The sequence below is a fragment of the Myiozetetes cayanensis genome, unplaced genomic scaffold (assembly GCF_022539395.1).
Source record: "Myiozetetes cayanensis isolate MyiCay16 unplaced genomic scaffold, myiCay2020 scf1, whole genome shotgun sequence".
NCBI classification, from domain to species: Eukaryota; Metazoa; Chordata; class Aves; order Passeriformes; family Tyrannidae; genus Myiozetetes; species Myiozetetes cayanensis.
Window position 1 is genome coordinate 126,513,477 of NW_026086604.1, and position 18,343 is coordinate 126,531,819.

Consider the following 18,343-nt stretch of genomic DNA (forward strand, 5'->3'; position numbering starts at 1 on the left):
ATGAGATTGAAACAGTTCCACAATTAATGGAGAGAGGGAAACTCTCCTTGCTTAGGCTGTTCTTGATGTTCCAGCAATCTTGCATTGACAGTTTACCCATAATTAGATACCTGTTAGTCACAAGACCCAAAAATATTTTTCACTTACTCAGACCTAAGCCATTTTAATTGTGCAGTGGAAATTTTTTTATTTGTACAGACTATTTTAATAAACAAACTACATTTTCGTATTTAACCACAAGTATTACAGCTTAGCCTTTGGCTATACATTTCATCAATCAGGAAAACTCCCACAGACCTACTTCGTAACTATCTTCAGTAAAGTAAGTTATGGCAACTCAGTCTTTATGAGAACAACTGATTAGTATATGTGAAATCACACTTCAGTGATAATAGCCAGGACGTTGCAAATAGAAAACAAACTTTCCATCCAAAGCACTAGGGAGAAGTGGCATTCCAGAGATACCACAAACTTGGCATCTCTTTGGAAAGGGTGGCCAGATAACACCATATAGACCCCTCTTCTAGAGGATGTCTCTTGTCTTGGCTTAATATTTCCTAAGCTAAACTTCTCATTCAAGTTCCTATCATGTGGACATTAAAAGAAAATAAACTCTGATATCTGATGAAAGAAATGCTGAGATGGAACAACTGGGGAAACAGAATGCTTTCTAAGATCAGCCTCAAACAAAAGAACCTGAAGTAACAATTCAAGGCTATGGGTCTGAGCAGAAACTCAAGCCATCACATCCAGTTTACCAATTGTACCACTACACTCAACAGTATCAAGCATATTTGATAGAAGACTTCGCAAAAACAACTAATTTCCACTCTGAAAAAAAAAAAAGCAGTAGGTGTACCAGTTCAAGGCCCATGACTCACGTAAGGGTTACAGGTGAAACTAGAACTCCTCAGGGTGAGGTGTTTCTGGTGTTTCTTAACATATCTAATGCAAAACTTTTAAACTGAGGCATCCTGTTACACTAGCTCCATTCCCATATTCCTACAGAAAAATATAACTGTTTTCTGATTCTGCTGAAACATATTTAGACCTTAAAAGCTGTAATATTTCAGTAACATTCACTTTTTTCCCCCTGGCTTCTCACAAGGTGTTCACCTTTTCCCAGGTGCTCTTCTTTACAGCAGGGCTGTTCAGTGTAAAGGCAGCCATGGCCCAAAGTGGCAGCTGTCCTGATAATACCTTTCCTCTTTCTTTTCCTCAGCATCATTAGTTCGTACAGAAGATGCCACATGGTCTTCCACAAGAAGTGCTATGGTAGTCAGCTGAGGCTGGAAAAGGACATTATTTTGTCTAGCTATGTACTTCAGATCAGTGCCAGCCCACACTGAGAGTTTACTTTTATTTCCTCTGCAATGGCGTATTTGGCTGAAGATTACTATTCCCCTACTTAGCAAGCAGCCTCCTAAATTCTATATGCTCTAGTGACAAGCTTTTCAAGATAAACACTTTTGAGTCATACTTTTATCACAGTTTGAGCCCTAGTTTTATTTCCTGAAGGGTAGAGCTATGTTCCCAAACAGTCTTCTCCCTCTCTGCTATCTCTACACTCCCAGTTTAAATACTCACAGTTAATCTCATGGAAGAATCTCTAGCTATTTTTTGAAAAAGTAATTTTGAAACTATAGCAATCCATTCTCATTTTCCGTGATTTTAAAGGAGTTAACAGACAATTTCAGGCACGGGTAACAAACGCAGGGGATGAGGAAAAGGGTGTCTCCTGCTCAACACCTGCTGAGTTGCCATGCTCATCCTTGTGTCTACAGCTCCAAGCAAGCTGCTGACTGGCCACAGCTTCATCCGTAAAATGATCCAGCTACTGTACTCTTGACTTTTGCAAGCTGTGAGTGGGCAGGGGAGATTGCACAAGTGTTGGAGCAGCTGCAGGACCTTTCCCTCACTGAACTACTGAAGAGGCATGCCAGCTTGTTTGTGTGCTCCTCCACAACCTTTCACCTACTTCGGCTGTTTTGGCTGCACTGGGAGCCCTCAACAGCTTGACAGCTCCTGCGGCACCAGCATCAGGTGACAGAAAGATGAGTACAGGAAGATATGACCCTTGTTTGTAATGTTATTTCTGTCCTTTTTTCCATGTAAAGGGCCACATAAATATTTAGAAAACAAATGTATCAGTAGCTTGAAGTAACAATCCCATTCCATAAATGCAGACCCATCTACAGGGGGAGGGAGAATGCTTTGCCCTTGGTACTTACTGCTGGAAATTTCACAAAGTCCTGCAAATACAACTCATGCTCTTCAGTCACCCGACTATTCCTTCTGCTTACATTCAAAACTTTCTAGTGCTACCATTAATTTCCACCTTGGCTTACTGCTCATTCTGGGTCATCATTTACCCTTCCTTACAAAAGCTGAATTAGAAGATGCCTTTGCCCTTAGCAGAAAATGTTAGTCTGGTTCCACATGGGAAAAAAAAATTGATAATGCTGCCTATTCACTTTTTCACCAAACCATCCCTCCTAACCATTTCAACCAAATTTGAATAGGTAATCAACTCCTTACAAACTTTGTACAAACTAGCAGGTGATTTAGGGAGGAGAGATTCAAATTTTGCTCAACCTTGAATAAAAGCAGGAGAAACTCAGCCAAGACTTATTCTACTAGAGAGCAGCAACCACGCCAGTTGTCATCACATATATGCTGGCTGGTCAGCAGTGGGCACTCAGCCCAGCACAACATATTGGGTCTCCAGCACTCGTTGGCAGGTGGGTTAGGAAAAAGAGCCTTAAATTTGTGTCCCCACAGAGAAGAAGTTGGGACAAAAGCAGCCAAGATATCTTTTATTAGACATCAGCAACATGGTCAGTTATTACATAGGCTGGCGAAGCAGGAACGTGGCTGTGACCTAAGTACAGCATGTTGTGTCTCTGGCTGGGGGGAGGACATAAGGAACATGAGGTGAGAGGCAGCTGATTGTGATGGAGAGCTACTAGGAGACAAATGGACAGGCATCCGGCATTCATTCATTCCACTCTTCTGGACCCATCTGTTGTGCAAAAAAGCAAAATGTTAACGCAGCTCCATATTCTTAAACATAGTCAGCAAAACATTACTGTGACCAAGCAACTGAAAACATTGTTACTGCCTCTTCAAAACTTGCCCTGGGGCAGTTCAGAAGAGGAAACTTAAAACACCTAAGCAGCAAAAATGAAACCTCCTCTGATCAATACTGTAGTTCAGAATTTGGCACTGTCCATTATCAAAACCCTGTTCTCCAACACCTGCACTTAAAACTGTCATGAGCACTAGAGCTTCAGGGGGAGGGGGAAATGGTGGTCTGGAGAGAAAATCAACGCTGCTGGAGATGGGACAGACAGGCATTGTTTGAAGTGGTTACAATTTTCACAGTCTAGTCTTCACGTGAAGCTTGGCTGACCCTGAATCCTCATATACTGTTACATAAAACTTAGCTGTCTTGCTCAATATTCAGGACATCCTTAGTAATTACTTCAGAGAGATATAGTTTATGTATACAGGAATGGAAATTCATATTGTTCAGAACCTGCTGTAATATAAAACCAATCAAAACAGAGTAAGAAGCAAATTTGCATTATGAAGGAGACACACTTCTTCCAGAAGCTCACTGGAGTAATAAAAACTCTGTTCACTATTGTGCTGCTGATTTGTAAAATTCCTGTAGAAGTTTGTTTTGATTTGAAAAACATCCTGGTTTTGAGTTACTGGAGCCTTGCCCTTTTAACAATTCTTATATTTCCTGCAGTTAAGGTTGCATCATTTATTCAGAGCTAAACTCAATATGTAAGATATTGCTCATCCCTCACTGTGTGTAACTACCAAGAAAACAATGAGAAGCACGTTGCTATAAAGAGAATTAATGCAGACAAAGGAAATTATTCCTAGTAGACTTTTCCCCTATTAAGAACAGGGTGTGCAATATGACTGCTCACAAAGGATATTCAAGTTACTTATACTAAGCAGGGTCAGCACAATAACAGATTAAAACAAAGTATCTCAATTCAGTAGAAATAGTGATCTTATAAACCAGAGTATCTGCCTAGTGCAGAGGACTTTCCTGACCCAGATTTTATTGCAAAGTGTTAATTTTGAGATTCTTGCTTGCCACTTATTAGTGGCTTCAGGAAGAATGTGGAAAAAAAACCAAAGGCTATCCTACACGCTTTTCATGATTTAAACAAATTTGTACGGCATTTTCACTTCTCTGAGTCAGCTGCAACTTACAGGCAAACAAAGCTGAAATAGTCAAAAGCAAATCCCAACACTTATTTTCAATTTTCAACTTCTGGTAAGGACAGCAAAAATCAAAGTGGATGCATTTGCTGCTATTAGAGGTCTACGTTCTGCTTCATTTCACATTTCATATCCGAATATTCAATCATTGTCGTAAATGAGAATATATCAGGTGGAAAAACAACAGAGTAACTCTCCCAATAAAATAATAAAACAGGGAGCAATAAAATATGAAACATAAAGTACAGTGGGAGTAGAACCATGAGCAGGGATAACAGATATAACAACTAGGAAGAGAAAAAAAATGAGGTAGAGTTGAAAAACCCAATCTAATTGCAAGTTCTCTGCCTATTAAATCAAGCATATAAATTTCTTGTTAGAAATGTATCTTCCTTCCCTTGAAAAAAAAGTGTACATGTTTGTGTGCATGGAAACATATGTATACAATAATTGGACCGCGGAGTTGTTTTCCGATGTTTGTACAGTTTTATTGCCACATGCTCCTGCTGTTTCAGACCAAGTTTTAGGATGTCAGGAAGTCCTTTGCTGATATTAAATCCCTTCTTCAATGCATTACGCAAAACCTGCCCTTAGTGAAGTTGGTGTGTTGGGAAAAAGCCAGGCAGCACGGGACATCCCAGTTTCCTCTCCAGCAAAGAGGAAAGGTGAGCAGGCTTTTCTCGAATCGACTATGACCTGGAAGATGAGCTGCCCCCGAGAGCACTGTCCTGTCAGTCGCCTGACAGCTCCAGAGAGAGTAAATAAAGGCCACATGCCGACCCTGGGCCAGTGCGTCACCAGCACAGCTGTCCTGGGGTGTTTGATCACTATTAACCCAGGTCACAGCCCTGACCTACATGTGAGCAACCTGAACCCCGCGGGCTGGGGTCTGATTTTGCCCCCTTTGCACACCCACGTAGCCTCTGCGCCGACCGTGGCACTGCCCCCTCGATAATCCATGTCCCGCTCCCCAGCCTGAGCGCAAAGACACGACCCCCACCGAGCCCCCTGCGACCCCAGGCCGGGCAATGGCGCCCTGACACGGCCGCGCGCTCCGGCAGCCCGGGCGCCCATTGGCTCCTGCCCACGGCCGGGCCCCCGGCAGCCAATGAGGGCGGGGCCTTGGCACGGCCGCCCCGCGCCGACCTCGCTCGGTAAACAAGGTCAGTGCGGGCGGGCAGCGCCAGCGCCCCCCGCTCCGCCTGCCCGGCCCCGCGGCTCGCCCACGGCCTCCCCGGCCAGCCCGCCGCCCCTGGCGCTTCCCCCGCGGGGATGGCGAGGCGCCCGGGGCCCCGGGACGGCGGGGGAAAGGGGAGCCCCGCCAGCGCTGTCACGAGGCGCCCCGGCGGGGGCGCGGCCTGTCGAAGCCCCGCCCCCTGCGAGTGTAAATAGAGGCACCACGTGAAGTGCTGCGCCACAGGCGAGGGGACACGGGGACAGCGCCAGGCTCAGAGTCATCACACACCGCTCGCTCACCTAACACCCACCCACCCATCCGCCGCCCCGGCAGCGATGAAGGCCGCCCGGATCGCCTTGCGCAGCGCCGCCCCGCTGGCAGGGACCAGCGCCAGCACCAGCCGCGGCCGGTTGCCACAGGAGGTGGAGCAGTTTTCCCGCTTCTCCCCGTCCCCGCTCTCCATCAAGCAGTTGCTGGACTTCGGTGAGAGGCAGGACGGGCAGGGGAGGGTCTGGGCGGAGGGACGGCTCAAACCCGGCGCTCGGGGGCTTGTTTTCCCCGCGGCGGGACGAGCCCGGGGGTGCGGCGGGACGGGGTGCAGGGACGGCGCTGCGGGGTCCGGAGGAGGCGGCGATCCTCGCCCGGAGGCTTAGCCCGCGCTGGAGTCGCTGCCCGAGTGCACCATCGGAGCTGAGGATGCGCTACAGCGCTGTTCCCGCCGTGCTCGTGGGGCGTGGGGGCCGGGAGGTGAATGGTGTGCGGGGCATGTTCGTGCCCCGGTATCGGGAGGAGCCATCGGCCCCGGCGGAGTGGACGCGCTGTTCCCAGATCCCGTTATCGCTCCGGCAGATGGGTACATGACACTACCAGGCGTCACCCCGAAGACGGGTGACGCTCGTGTTTACAAAGGCTGGAATGCTTCTTAGAGGATTGCAGATAAGACCCGTGTCTGCACGGGAGCTGTACAGGTATTCTTCCCAGGAATACGCTGTGCCTTACCGTCCTATAAACAGCGTCCTGAAGTCTGTGAAGAACCAGCAATTTGTAGTTGCATCTTGAAACTTCCTTAAACAAAAGTTTTATCTTGGATTTATTCATAGGCTCGACTAATGGATGTGAGAGAACTTCTTTTGCGTTTTTGCGACAAGAACTTCCTGTGAGGTTTGCAAACATACTGAAAGAAATTGATCTTCTTCCTGATAAATTACTGGGCACTCCATCAGTCCAATTAGTAAAAAGCTGGTAAGTATGAACTACTTGAATTCAGCCTGTAAAGTAACACAGCTTTGACAACTTTGTTGCCAGACTTTTTTGAATAGTAGAAGACCTAACAAAATACACTAGAAATGCAGTACCTTCATCAAAGCTGAATTGCAAGCTGTTACACACTGTCCTTTACTAAAAGTAAATTGAAAATCAACATGTTTATATTGTTACCTTTAAATGTGGGGGGGGCTTGCAGTTTGAAATAGCTGTTGGAGCAAATCTCACTTCTTATTCTTTAAGAAGGGAGAGAAGAAAACATGTTCTGTTTTCACATAGCATTACAGACCCTCAGAGCCACATAAAAATGGGAAAGAAGGCTATGTACTTGTTTCATTCTTTCAGATTACTAACAGAGCTTCTGTTCCAAGGCCTTGACCTGTGCAACAAGTGTGTGGAATTCAATTAACATAATCTCTGCAGTTGATAGAGTCGTTGAATCTGATTTAACCTCGTTTACTGGCACAGTTGCAGTGTTTGCCAGGATGGCTGACATAAAGGGCAGAAGTATTAGAATGAGATCTAGAAACTGTTCTTAATATAGCAAACAGTTGTGCCTTTGTAGTATGTGTCAGGACTGTCAGATGTTAGTGCAAGAGGCTCAACTACTTAGCTTCTGCCAAAGCTGATCAGATTTGGAAAAATTTTGCTTAGGTGACTTCCTGATCAGTATTGTCATTTGGATCTTCTTTTGAAGTAAGTCTCTTCTAAAGAATTTTAAGGTGATCATATGTATCTAAGGTGAGGGTTTAGATTCCTTTCTGCATGGCAGGCACAAGAAAAGACTTTTAGAACTTCTAGGATTCAGGCAGTCAAGAGGTGTCCATCTGTCATTCCACTGTTAGATGGAAGTTTGATGCTTCAAAGATACTTCAAACTTCAAAGACATTTCAAACTCCTAACTGACTTTTTAAGAGTAATAATGTGAACAAGGCAAAGTACTTTTCACATTCCTAGGTTAAGAAAAGTCAAATGAATAGCATATATTCCCTGTGGTTTTTTTTTAATAGGTACATCCAAAGCCTGAAGGAGCTGGTTGAGTTCAATCAGAAAAGCCCAGATGACCAAAAAGTCTTATCTGAGTAAGCTTTTAATTTGTTTCTTTGAACTTTTTAGTTCACATTCCACTTTTCATAATACTGTCTCTTTAGACTGAGAGCTGTCATGAGCTTAATTTGAAAATCTAGCATAAAGTGTTCTGCATAGAGCAAGCTGCTTTAAAAACTCTGATCATGTTCAGCAATATTGCAAATAAATATGACCCATTGCAGCTTGGTTTCAAGGTCATACTGCCCCTTGAACTGTCATGACACAGAAATATCAACAAAAATTATCTGTGAAGTCACATTCCTGCTTCTTTCCAAGATGTCAGCTAGGGATCTTTCTCCCTTCCTCACATTCTCATCTGCTTAAATAAATGAGTAAACAGGCAGTGAATTTGACATGGCTAATATATACACCTTTTGTATTTGTGGCTAATATATACACTAAACTCTCCTGATTTAAGTCAGTGAGGAATCACTTTTAAAAGAATGAAAATAGTAGACTGTATTTTAATATTAAGGCTGTTAAGCACTTACCTGTGCTGCTGCTGGATTAATTGTACAAAGCTTGCCTCTACGTAGTCTCAGAATAATGTTCTAAAAAGATCTCTTTTTGGCCTAGCTTTATAGATACATTAATTAGAGTCCGAAACAGACATCATGATGTGGTTCCTACAATGGCACAAGGAATAATTGAATACAAAGATACTTTTAAAGTAGATCCTGTCACCAATCAAAACATCCAGTATTTTTTGGATCGTTTTTACATGAGCCGTATTTCCACCCGGATGCTAATGAACCAACACAGTAAGTAGAAATCTTACCTGAGGAAAAACTTCAACCTAAGGAGTAACAAGTTAATGTAAACATTTCTTGAAACTGTTGGAGATCTGCCTAAGATAATTTTGTGTGGCACTGAATCTATCACTTAAGAAAGTAATGAGAACTTGTTTTCTAGACTATAGACTAGTTGTGATAAGTCTGGTGTGGAATATGTAGATATGTAATTCTTTACACTTGAAAAATCTTCAAATGTTGAACTACAGAAAAACCAAAATAGTTTGCTGGCAGTAGATAGCATTTTATCTCATAAAAGGCATAAACAGCATTAATTCTTTTATGTGATTCTGTGTTGAGATCACATTGTATTAGTCTAATTTTTTAGGGTTTTTTTATAATACAATATTTGGGATTAAATGTAGTATCGTTTTCATCTCAAACAGCTCTCCTTTTTGATGATAAATCTGGCTCAGGGCACCCAAGACACATTGGAAGTATTGACCCTTGTTGTGATGTTGTTGAAGTAGTGAATGGTACGTATTCTTAAATCCTTGACATTTCTTTTCATGATCAGTATTTGTGTTTGACTGCAAGCAGTTTGGGTAACCAACATGTGTTATATAGGATACATATTGGCTTTTATTGAAATGGCTGAAAGCAGTCTATCTATGCTGAAAGCACAAGTTTTTATAGGCCAGAATTTTAAATCCAAAGCAGCAGTAAAAAATGTGTTGGAGTGAGGTTCCAGCAAGCCATGAGGTAGGAGTGAAAGTTGTCTGAGGTGTTGGTCTTATCTACTGGTAGATAACAGATGCATCAGTTCTACGCAATTATCCAGCTGTATGAAGATTTTCTCTCGCTGCTGTAGTTGCCCATTTGTTCTCAATTTTTAATGCATAGAGTGGATCCAATGTTATCATTCCCTTGAGACACAGACTCTGTAACACTTTAGCAGCTAATGCAGTTACAAGCTGGATTTTGCCGAGCATTAAAAATAAACCATTACATTTCACATATTTAATAAATATTTCAGATGCTTATGAAAGTTCGAAGTTGTTGTGTGACCAGTATTACTTAACGTCTCCAGAACTGAAACTTACTCAAGTGAACGGTAAGATGAGAGCTTTTATGACTACCTTTCTATCAGTAGCCAAACCGCTGCTCTTACTGAATCAGAAGGCTCCCAATTCTGTAACCTTAATGGTACATACCAGTTGACCCAACTTGGCCAAGTTCCTCTTCATTTTCTGTTATGGGCACCTCACTTAATCTCTTGTGTTAGATGTTTGTATATCTAGATATACATACACTAGATTTTCTGAGGTACCATTTATGAATTTGAGAAAAGAGAGATAAACCTATTGCTAGAGAGGAGCTCTGAATCTGGGGTGAGGAACTGCTGACTGAAATGCTGGTTCTAGTCTAAGTGCCTGCATCTGTCTGATTTCAGCAGTCTGCTTAATGTTTGAAATCTTTTATTTATAAAAGGGAGTTAATACTTGGTATTTTTTTTTGTTTATTTGAAAAGAAGCTGTGATTAATCAAGTGGTGATTGCAATCTGAACACTCTTATGAATGCATAAAGTTGTTTGCCCATTTTGTAGGGAGGGAAACCAAAAATGAAATTTGATATATTTTCTGTTTTGTTTTGGCAACTTGCTTATTGTAAAATTTGGATACAATACAGAAAAACGTCATTGCCCTTTTAACTCTTATTTTTATTTTTCCCTTCCTCTAGGAAAAGCTCCAGGACAGCCAATTAACATTGTATATGTTCCATCTCATCTTTTCCACATGCTTTTTGAGCTCTTTAAGGTATGTCTGCAAAAATTCTTTTCTTCCCTTAGTAGTCTGAGCTGGAGCATCAATACTTAAAACCTCTAGCTAGATCTGAATGAAGTAATAAGGCTTTACATAGGACAGTGAGATCTCAAAGGTTTTCCTATTTGGGGAAATAGTGTTGGCAGTTGGGAAAGGAACGATTGCAGTGTGTAGGAGAGCATTTGAACCTTTTTGTGTGATGGTAAATGGGACAGAGTAAGGGCAAGAGAGTGTGAAAGTGGGATATGGGACTGTGACCACCACAAGCCTTCTGCTTTTAGAGATTACAACTGTAGTGCAGATTTGCCGTGGTGCCTTTTCTGTGGAGTGGCCAATATATCTAGAAGTTGTGAATAGGACTGAACAGGAATGCTGCCAACATGGGGTGCAGAAGTCTGGCAGCCTTTAGCAACTGCTGAACTTTGCTCTTCTCTGGAAACCTGTTGACTTTAGGGCAGGAACAGTAATCTTTCACATGCAGAAGAGTCTTGGCTATGCTTAGACACTTCTAGGTGTGAGACCTCCTGTGCTCTTGTTATGGTAAAATGCTGTGTCTGATAGGAATAGAGGGTAACTGTGCTCAGCCTCTACATGACAGGGTTATGATCTGAAGTGCATGGATTCAGCAATCTTTGCTAATGGTAACATTCTTTTCCATAGAATTCAATGAGGGCAACTGTAGAATTCCAAGAAAACAGTCCAACCCTTTCTCCAATTGAAGTGACAGTTGTTCTAGGAAAAGAAGACTTGGCAATCAAGGTATTTTGTTGGCCTACTACAATATGGACTTAATGTGGTCTTTATGGTTACATTTGCTGCAGCAAATTCTATTAAAAGATCTTCTGGCCTCTGACAACAGATCAAAGATACTATGAGTGAGCATATGAGCATTCTGTTGATAGCCTCCATGTAGCACAGTTATCTAACTGTAAAATAATATGCTGCAAAACAAATGTTTACATTTATGACTATTGGAAAGGTGTGTTCAAATAACAGCATTTTAAATACCATTCTTAGTACGTGATTGATGTTAACTTCATTCTCTCTTGAATCAGATCTCAGACAGAGGAGGTGGTGTTCCAGTAAGGAAAATTGAGCGGCTGTTTAGCTACATGTATTCCACAGCACCAAGGCCCAATATGGATGATGCTCGAAATACTCCTCTCGTAAGATATTTCCAATACTAATGTTGGTAATAAGGTTGCTGTAAGTGTTGGACAGGTTGGTGGGTTAATAATGAAACACTTTGTCCACCCTGCTGCATTGTGGGGTATGCAAAGATTATTAAGCCTCATAAGTATTAAGTAACGCTTACTGAAAAAGAATTTTAACATCTAGCTTAGTGGATAGAAATATGCTTTTAAAGGTGTAAACGAAGAACATTACAACCTGAATCTAACCCCCCCTCCTTTTTTTTTCCCCTTACATCCCAATGACACTTATTTACTTGGTCTTCACTTGCTATTCAATTCTCAAATTAAATTATGCTGTCTTTATGGAGGCAAGCACAACTGGAACAGGCTTTTAGACTAATGTTTATCTCCCAGTAGGAAGCTCCTTTTACTAATCAAGCTGTACTAGCGAAAACAGGAGGGAAAATGTAGAAATGTACTGTGTAAAAGTTATATTTAAACTCTCCCTCTTCCATGAAGATTTATTTTCCATGAAATTTATTTTCTTGTGGGTTTGTTTTTTTTAATGGTCAGTTTCAGTATTCCGTATGAAGCTTATTAGAGATTTATGTTTACTTTTAAGAGAAGAGGACTTCTAGTAGTTTAAAATCTCTGAAGACTTTCCAGCTATTTAAGCTGTAAGAGATAGTAAAAAAATAATTAATTATATCTTATACTTTATTTTCAGGCTGGCTTTGGGTATGGCTTACCAATTTCACGTCTGTATGCTAAATACTTTCAAGGAGATCTGAATCTCTACTCCATATGTGGTTATGGAACAGATGCTATTATCTACTTGAAGGTATGTATTTTGATTTAGTTAAATTAATGCAGTGAGGTAACTACTCACTATCATTTTAAGGTAAACAAATTCTTTGCTCATGAGTAGCTCTTTTTTTTTTTCTAAAGAAATAACAGTAACTGGTAGGTAGAATTAAAAAGATCACTTGACTAAGTAGTCTACTTGAAAAACTAGTAGTGAGAGCCCTGTTTTCAGGTTGTGTTAAGATGTTCTCTACTTGTTCATGGAATACAAAGTACTGGAAGAGAATGAAGTCAGGGTGTGAGCTACAGATCTGATTTCTTTACTCTGTGACAAGCAGAAAGTTTGCATAAACTAAATCCTTAAACTGGTGCTGTTCAACAGTTGCCATATAGCCCATATATGGGATCCAGACATCAGTAATCTTGAACACCAGGCGTATAACATGCACTACTGTTTTTATAAGCAACCTGCAAACAGGACTACATGTTCTTTTCTACTTTCTGTGCTCACTCACAGGAAAAACTTTCTTAGAATTTCTTCCAGTAAACTAAAAACATAGTTCTGAACACACTGAAGCACAAACAGAGCAGTAGTACAAGAGGAAGAGACAGTTCAGCTATATATATTTATATATCTAACATTTCTATTCAGCAGTTTCCCAATAGGATAGGAGTTTTTTTGTTATTTGCAAGATATGGAAGTAGGGAAGAACTTCTCTGGAATTTTGTAAATCAAAGTTCTCATACATGCATTCTTGGACTATCTTGAAAACATGTTAGGGGGTAATGCTAAAGGCCTATAAAAATGCATAAATAGGATTCCATGTTACTACATTTGTCCCACTAAATTATTCAAAACAAGCATAGATATTGAAGCACATAAACTGCGGCATCTATTGTAGAAATACTTCTGTAAATAACTGTTTTGTAGTGTCATTGGCTTAACACTTTAAGCATACTGCATGAGTTTTTGCAAAGTGGCATTATTGAGAGGTGGAAGCCAAGTAACTTCTTCCTTTTTGATTTTAGGCCTTATCAACAGACTCAATAGAAAAACTCCCAGTTTTTAATAAATCAGCTTCTAAGCATTACCAGGCTACCTCAGAGGCGGATGACTGGTGTGTCCCAAGCAAAGACCCAAGGAGTGTATCAAAACAGAGTGCAGCTTTCTGAAGAGAAGTTGGTGTCCAGGAACCCGAGGGGATCAAGCTGGCTTCTCAAAAAGAGAAACGTTTGGAAGTATTCATCTACCTCCAAACAAGCAAGTTTCAGGACTGACTGAGGAGAAAGAAGATAAGGATGTTATCACCTAGGCTGTGTGCACTGAATGTGAAATCTTGCTGTGGACTTCAGAATGAGGAAAATAGGAGCACATATGTCTTTAAAGATCTGCGTGTAGAGGAAAATCAGACTGTTTTTTTTCTTATGATCAAAGACTTGGTGTGGTAGAGGTGTGCAATTTTTAAGTCCTGTTTAATGCTTGAATTCTGAATACTGATAAACAGATAAATATGCTGATTCATATTTTTCTCCTAGAATAGTTATCAGCAGTTTATCTTATTACAGAACTTCTCAGGTAGGCAGATAACACCTGTACTTTAAAGCTATAATTAAAACATTTGGAAAAGATCTACCTAATATGGCAGTCTTTGTAGCAAGATACAAACAGCATTCAAATACAGCCTGACTGGAAAGGAGGGAGTCCTGGAAAATAGGGAGAAATTGGTTTCCATATATAAGGAAGTCCCATTTTAAAAAATAGTATTCCATTAATTATTCTTATGCGAAGCCTTGCTCTGTGAGTTACTTTGCTAGATTTTTTTATATTAAGCTGTTCATGGAAAACCAGCCAAGTAAGGCTTCTATGCATAAGGTAATTAAGAAGAAAGTCAGGATATTTTAGAAAGGTGCTGGAAAGAAACAGGGAGGTACTTCGTTATACCAGCTCTAAGGTTAGTGTGCATCTAGCCTACATCCCTGTACTCTGGAGAGCATGTGCCAAGTCAGATAGGATTTTCCAAGAACTGAAGTCAGATATACAGGTTGAAGAGAAAGGTTTTGTGATCTGTATTGTGTAAGCATGTTGTGGGAAACAGCATGTTTAAAACACGGTTTTGTGTTTTCATTTTGTTGTGCTCTTAGAAGATTAGTGGCTCAGTACACTAAACTGAAATCTGCCAATTGTCTTTGTCAAATTTGTATTGGACCACACTAGCTCAAAGAGGTACATGGGGAATCTATACCCTGAAGACTGTGATGAGCACTGAAGGTCTGTTTGAGAAGTTTTCAGGAGTGGTGTTGAAACTATAAGTTTGTTCTAAGAACGGTTCATTGCAATGGAAAGGGCTTAGGAAATGATTTTTCAAAATGCAGGCAGCATTGAAAACTATAGAATAGCTTTTATGAACAGCAAAATAGGGGGAATTCCCAGAGGAACAGTGCCAGTGGGAGAGGGTTGTTGGGAAAGTATTCTGTTCTCAGTAAGATTCTCCCTCGCACATCTTTGTGCATTTTCTCTTTTGTAAGCAAAGTAAACTTAACAACAGGTGTTAAGCTATTGCCAAGATGGCCAGTCTAAAGTTCATCAGGGCTGTATAATATTACTTGAACTTTTTTTACTAATTAGCATATTATCTCAGGTGTATGTGATCCTTTGCAAGGAGCTGCAAGTAAAGTAAAGCATCCTGCTCAGTTGTATGAGAGTTGTCTGTAACAGATTTGTATTTATTGGAAAGAAAGCCACTCCATACTCTACTGTGAATCTAAAATGTTTTTAATAGGAAGGAGAGAAGAATAGAACTGCTTTTGTTTTCTAGAAGTCCTGTTGGAATAGATTTTTCAATCAAAAATAGTGGTCTGATATGTTTCATTTCTTTCAAAAACTAAATTTATATGTATTGGTGGTAACTACTGAGCATTATTACTTTAGTACTGCATCTAGGCTGTCTTTATCCTGGTGAATAAGCTGCAGTCACCAAAGGTGACCAGATCATGTATCTGAGCTCAGCTCAGTGAATGAAATGGTTTGTAAAAAGGAAATATCTTTGTGTAGAGTATACAGGTGTGAAAAAGCTGTCTTCACTGCCATAATATATTTGAGTATTTGTTGATTTTGTAGAGAATACAAGGTCACAAACACATACCTAGGTATTTACTGTTGTCAAGTAAACACAATTTATACCTTTCTGTCTGCACCCAGTAATGCCTGAATATGAGTTGTGATATGATGGTACACCTGTAACGTAGCTGCAGCTGCTCCAGGTAGGAGCTGTAATTTCTGTTTCAAAGCAGCTGAGGCACATGGATGCTGCAGAAATGTCTGTAATTTTGTTTGCAGAGTGAAGCTGCACAACACATTCATGATGCAGACAGAGGTGTCTATAGCACTTAAGGAACCCACGTGGAATCTCTGCAGTATTATGAATTAGGTCTGTCTACCTAGATAATACAGCATCTTTTCCAGCATTCACTGAATTTTTATTCTGAAAGTAGAGCTGTAGTTTTCAGTCTTTTACCTGGATGTAGATGTTGAAATAATTTTATAATAAAATCTTTTCAATCAATGGTTGTCTAGAATCTTTCTTTTCTAAGAAGACTAGTGCAACGAGCACTTCTCAGATCATAGTGCAGCCTGGGGGCCCCAGACAAGGCCCTTTTTGAAGTCTTATAAAATCGAGTTGAGCAAAACAATTGTATCAGATACAACGGGAAGAGAAAACACTGAAACTGATCTGCTTATGGTTAATATTTTGTCTGTTACAAGGTTACATTCTGCCTAAAATTAGTGCATCACCTTATGCATCACTCTTTCTGATTAGGACAGTATCCAGCTTCAGAGATGAGAACTGGGAATCCTTCATCAGTGCTCTTAAGTAGTTATGTTTTGTTCAGCTCTAAAGAATATGAAAATTCACCACTAGTTTTAGTTTTATATAAAAAAGGCATCCACATTGAGTCTGTATTTAACAAATAAGTTTTCCCACAGACTAAATGGAAACCTGTCTTTCAGCTCTGAAGCAATGGGACAGCTGACTCTTAATAGCTGTAAAGTAAGAAAACAGTAGTGACCAGATGGATCAAACTGTGACATGATAGAATAGTTCTGTACAACTGGTACTTTAGCAGACTTGTGTTGGCCTGGGACCATCCTCCATTTTCCTTAATTTTAAGAAGATAGAGTAACTAAAAATGCATGTATGCTTTACCTAGAAGAGTAGAGGTGAAAAACAACCTGACTCTGGGTGCCTGGCAGTAAGCCTATAAGTGACAGCCTTGTGTGCTGAGTCTGCTTTCTCGTAAAAGTGGACTTTACCTTAAGGTTTTTCTAATTGTAATGCCACAGAAGCAGATCAGGTGGTGTATAATTTTTGCATTTTCAGAAATGTACCACTCTGACATATATCAGTATGCCAGGTGTGGTGGGACAAACAACCCAAAACTAAAGTACACCAGGGACTTCAATAAACTTCTGTGGAAAACAAAAGGAACCAACTACAGAAATACCCATTGTGTTTTCACTGTCCTGCAGTCTCTAGAGACAGCACATTTCCCCTCAGGTTTTTCCAAGCAGAAGTACATACACATGCATTCTGTACCTTGCCCATGGCAGGCTCAAGAGCCAGGATGTTGCAGTGCAGCGGGATGTACCCAAGCTGCTGTGCACCTCCACATTGAAAAGTGGACGCAGCAGGCCCAGGTCTCTCCGCAGCTCGCTGTGCACAGGCTATGAGTTCCAGCCAAGCTCCAGCAGTCCAGAAGGAGAAATGGGGTTATATTTTTCTTTCTCCCACACAAACCCAGTGAGTAACAGAGGCCACGCACCAGCTCCTGGTTCAGCAAAGCCGTGCAGGGCCTGGCTTGCTGCTACTGCATCAGGGGGTCACTGACATGAGCGGGTTTACCCACGGCTGAACAGTTCTGGTTTCACAGGAGGTAAACAGATGTTGCACTTTTGCCCTTTGCTCCCTGATCAGGACCTTACACAGCCAGGTTCCTCATGTCAACAGAAACCACGCCAAAGCACCCTGTGTTTGATCTTCCAGATCATTAGCTAAAGAGTGTACACTGATTGTGTTACTGGTGCCTTGGGAACACATCCAGATTAATATCCCTGAAGCCTTCATACGCAGTTGTTCATTATCATCTTTTTCCTATCACTTAACCAAGTTTTTAAATCCACTAGACTTTGCCCTTAGCATGCAATAATGTCCTTCCCAAAGCATTATTACAAAACAAGCTTTGCTACCTTTGATAAGAAACACTACTGGAATGGAAAAATATTTTTTTTTCCCCTTTATGGTAGCAATCGATGACTTAAGAAGCTCAGATATAATACCCCAGAATTTTCTGCCCTTAAATTCTTGAGCAGTTTTAGCAAATGGGAGGTAGAACTTGACAGTTCATGATTGCCTTGGCTCAGCTACTTTTTGGAGGTGGGGACGGTGAAGAGGAAGGGGTAAACTTCTGGGTTAACATCTTCGGGTTTGTATTTCCCGAAAAACTGACAACACAATTTTAGATGCCTATGTCCTGATCCTGTATTAGAGGCCCTAAGGTGGCTTTGAATGTCTGTGCTTGCATTCACATTCAAGACAGAATGACTGACTCAGTACCTAGCCAAATGCTGCTCCTCCTCACAGTCATCAAAGAGAAAAAAACGACATGCAGGTAGGTAGCTTCAATCAGTCCTTCTTCTCTCCATGCATCTCAAAGAGAGGAAAGGGCAGAAATACTTCATGGGCAGTCTTAATTCTTCCTCTCAGTCTTGAGTGTCGGGTGGCAAAGCAAGAGGCTGGAATACAGTCCTGGGTTTTCAGAATAGCCTGAGACCTCTCAATAATATAAGATTTTTATATAAGCAGAAAAATGTGTATGGGGTATCAGGAGCTGCTTCTCACAAACTCTCCTCAATATTTCTTCCACATCTATGAAAGAAAATCAAAACAGTGCAACAAATTAACCCATGTAGAATTAGCACAGATTTCCCTGTGTCACTCTCTTGCTTTGCAGTTCCTAGCAGGAAGAGGCAAGAAAAGAAAGGACCTATCTGATTCCCTGCTGTGTGAGGGGGACAGCCT

The 18,343-nt window shown here is 41.1% G+C and overlaps 1 protein-coding gene across 1 annotated transcript; it reads left to right on the top strand.

Annotated features, from left to right (window-relative positions):
- The first annotated feature begins 5,657 nt into the window (after window positions 1-5,657).
- Window positions 5,658-15,829, top strand: PDK4 (pyruvate dehydrogenase kinase 4). Its single transcript, XM_050327448.1, has 11 exons — window positions 5,658-5,905; window positions 6,523-6,664; window positions 7,696-7,767; window positions 8,351-8,535; window positions 8,952-9,041; window positions 9,542-9,619; window positions 10,247-10,323; window positions 10,990-11,088; window positions 11,385-11,495; window positions 12,190-12,303; window positions 13,296-15,829. The coding sequence occupies exons 1-11, from the start codon at window positions 5,758-5,760 to the stop codon at window positions 13,437-13,439; spliced, it is 1,260 nt and encodes a 419-aa protein (XP_050183405.1). The 5' UTR covers window positions 5,658-5,757; the 3' UTR covers window positions 13,440-15,829.
- Window positions 15,830-18,343: the final 2,514 nt, after the last annotated feature.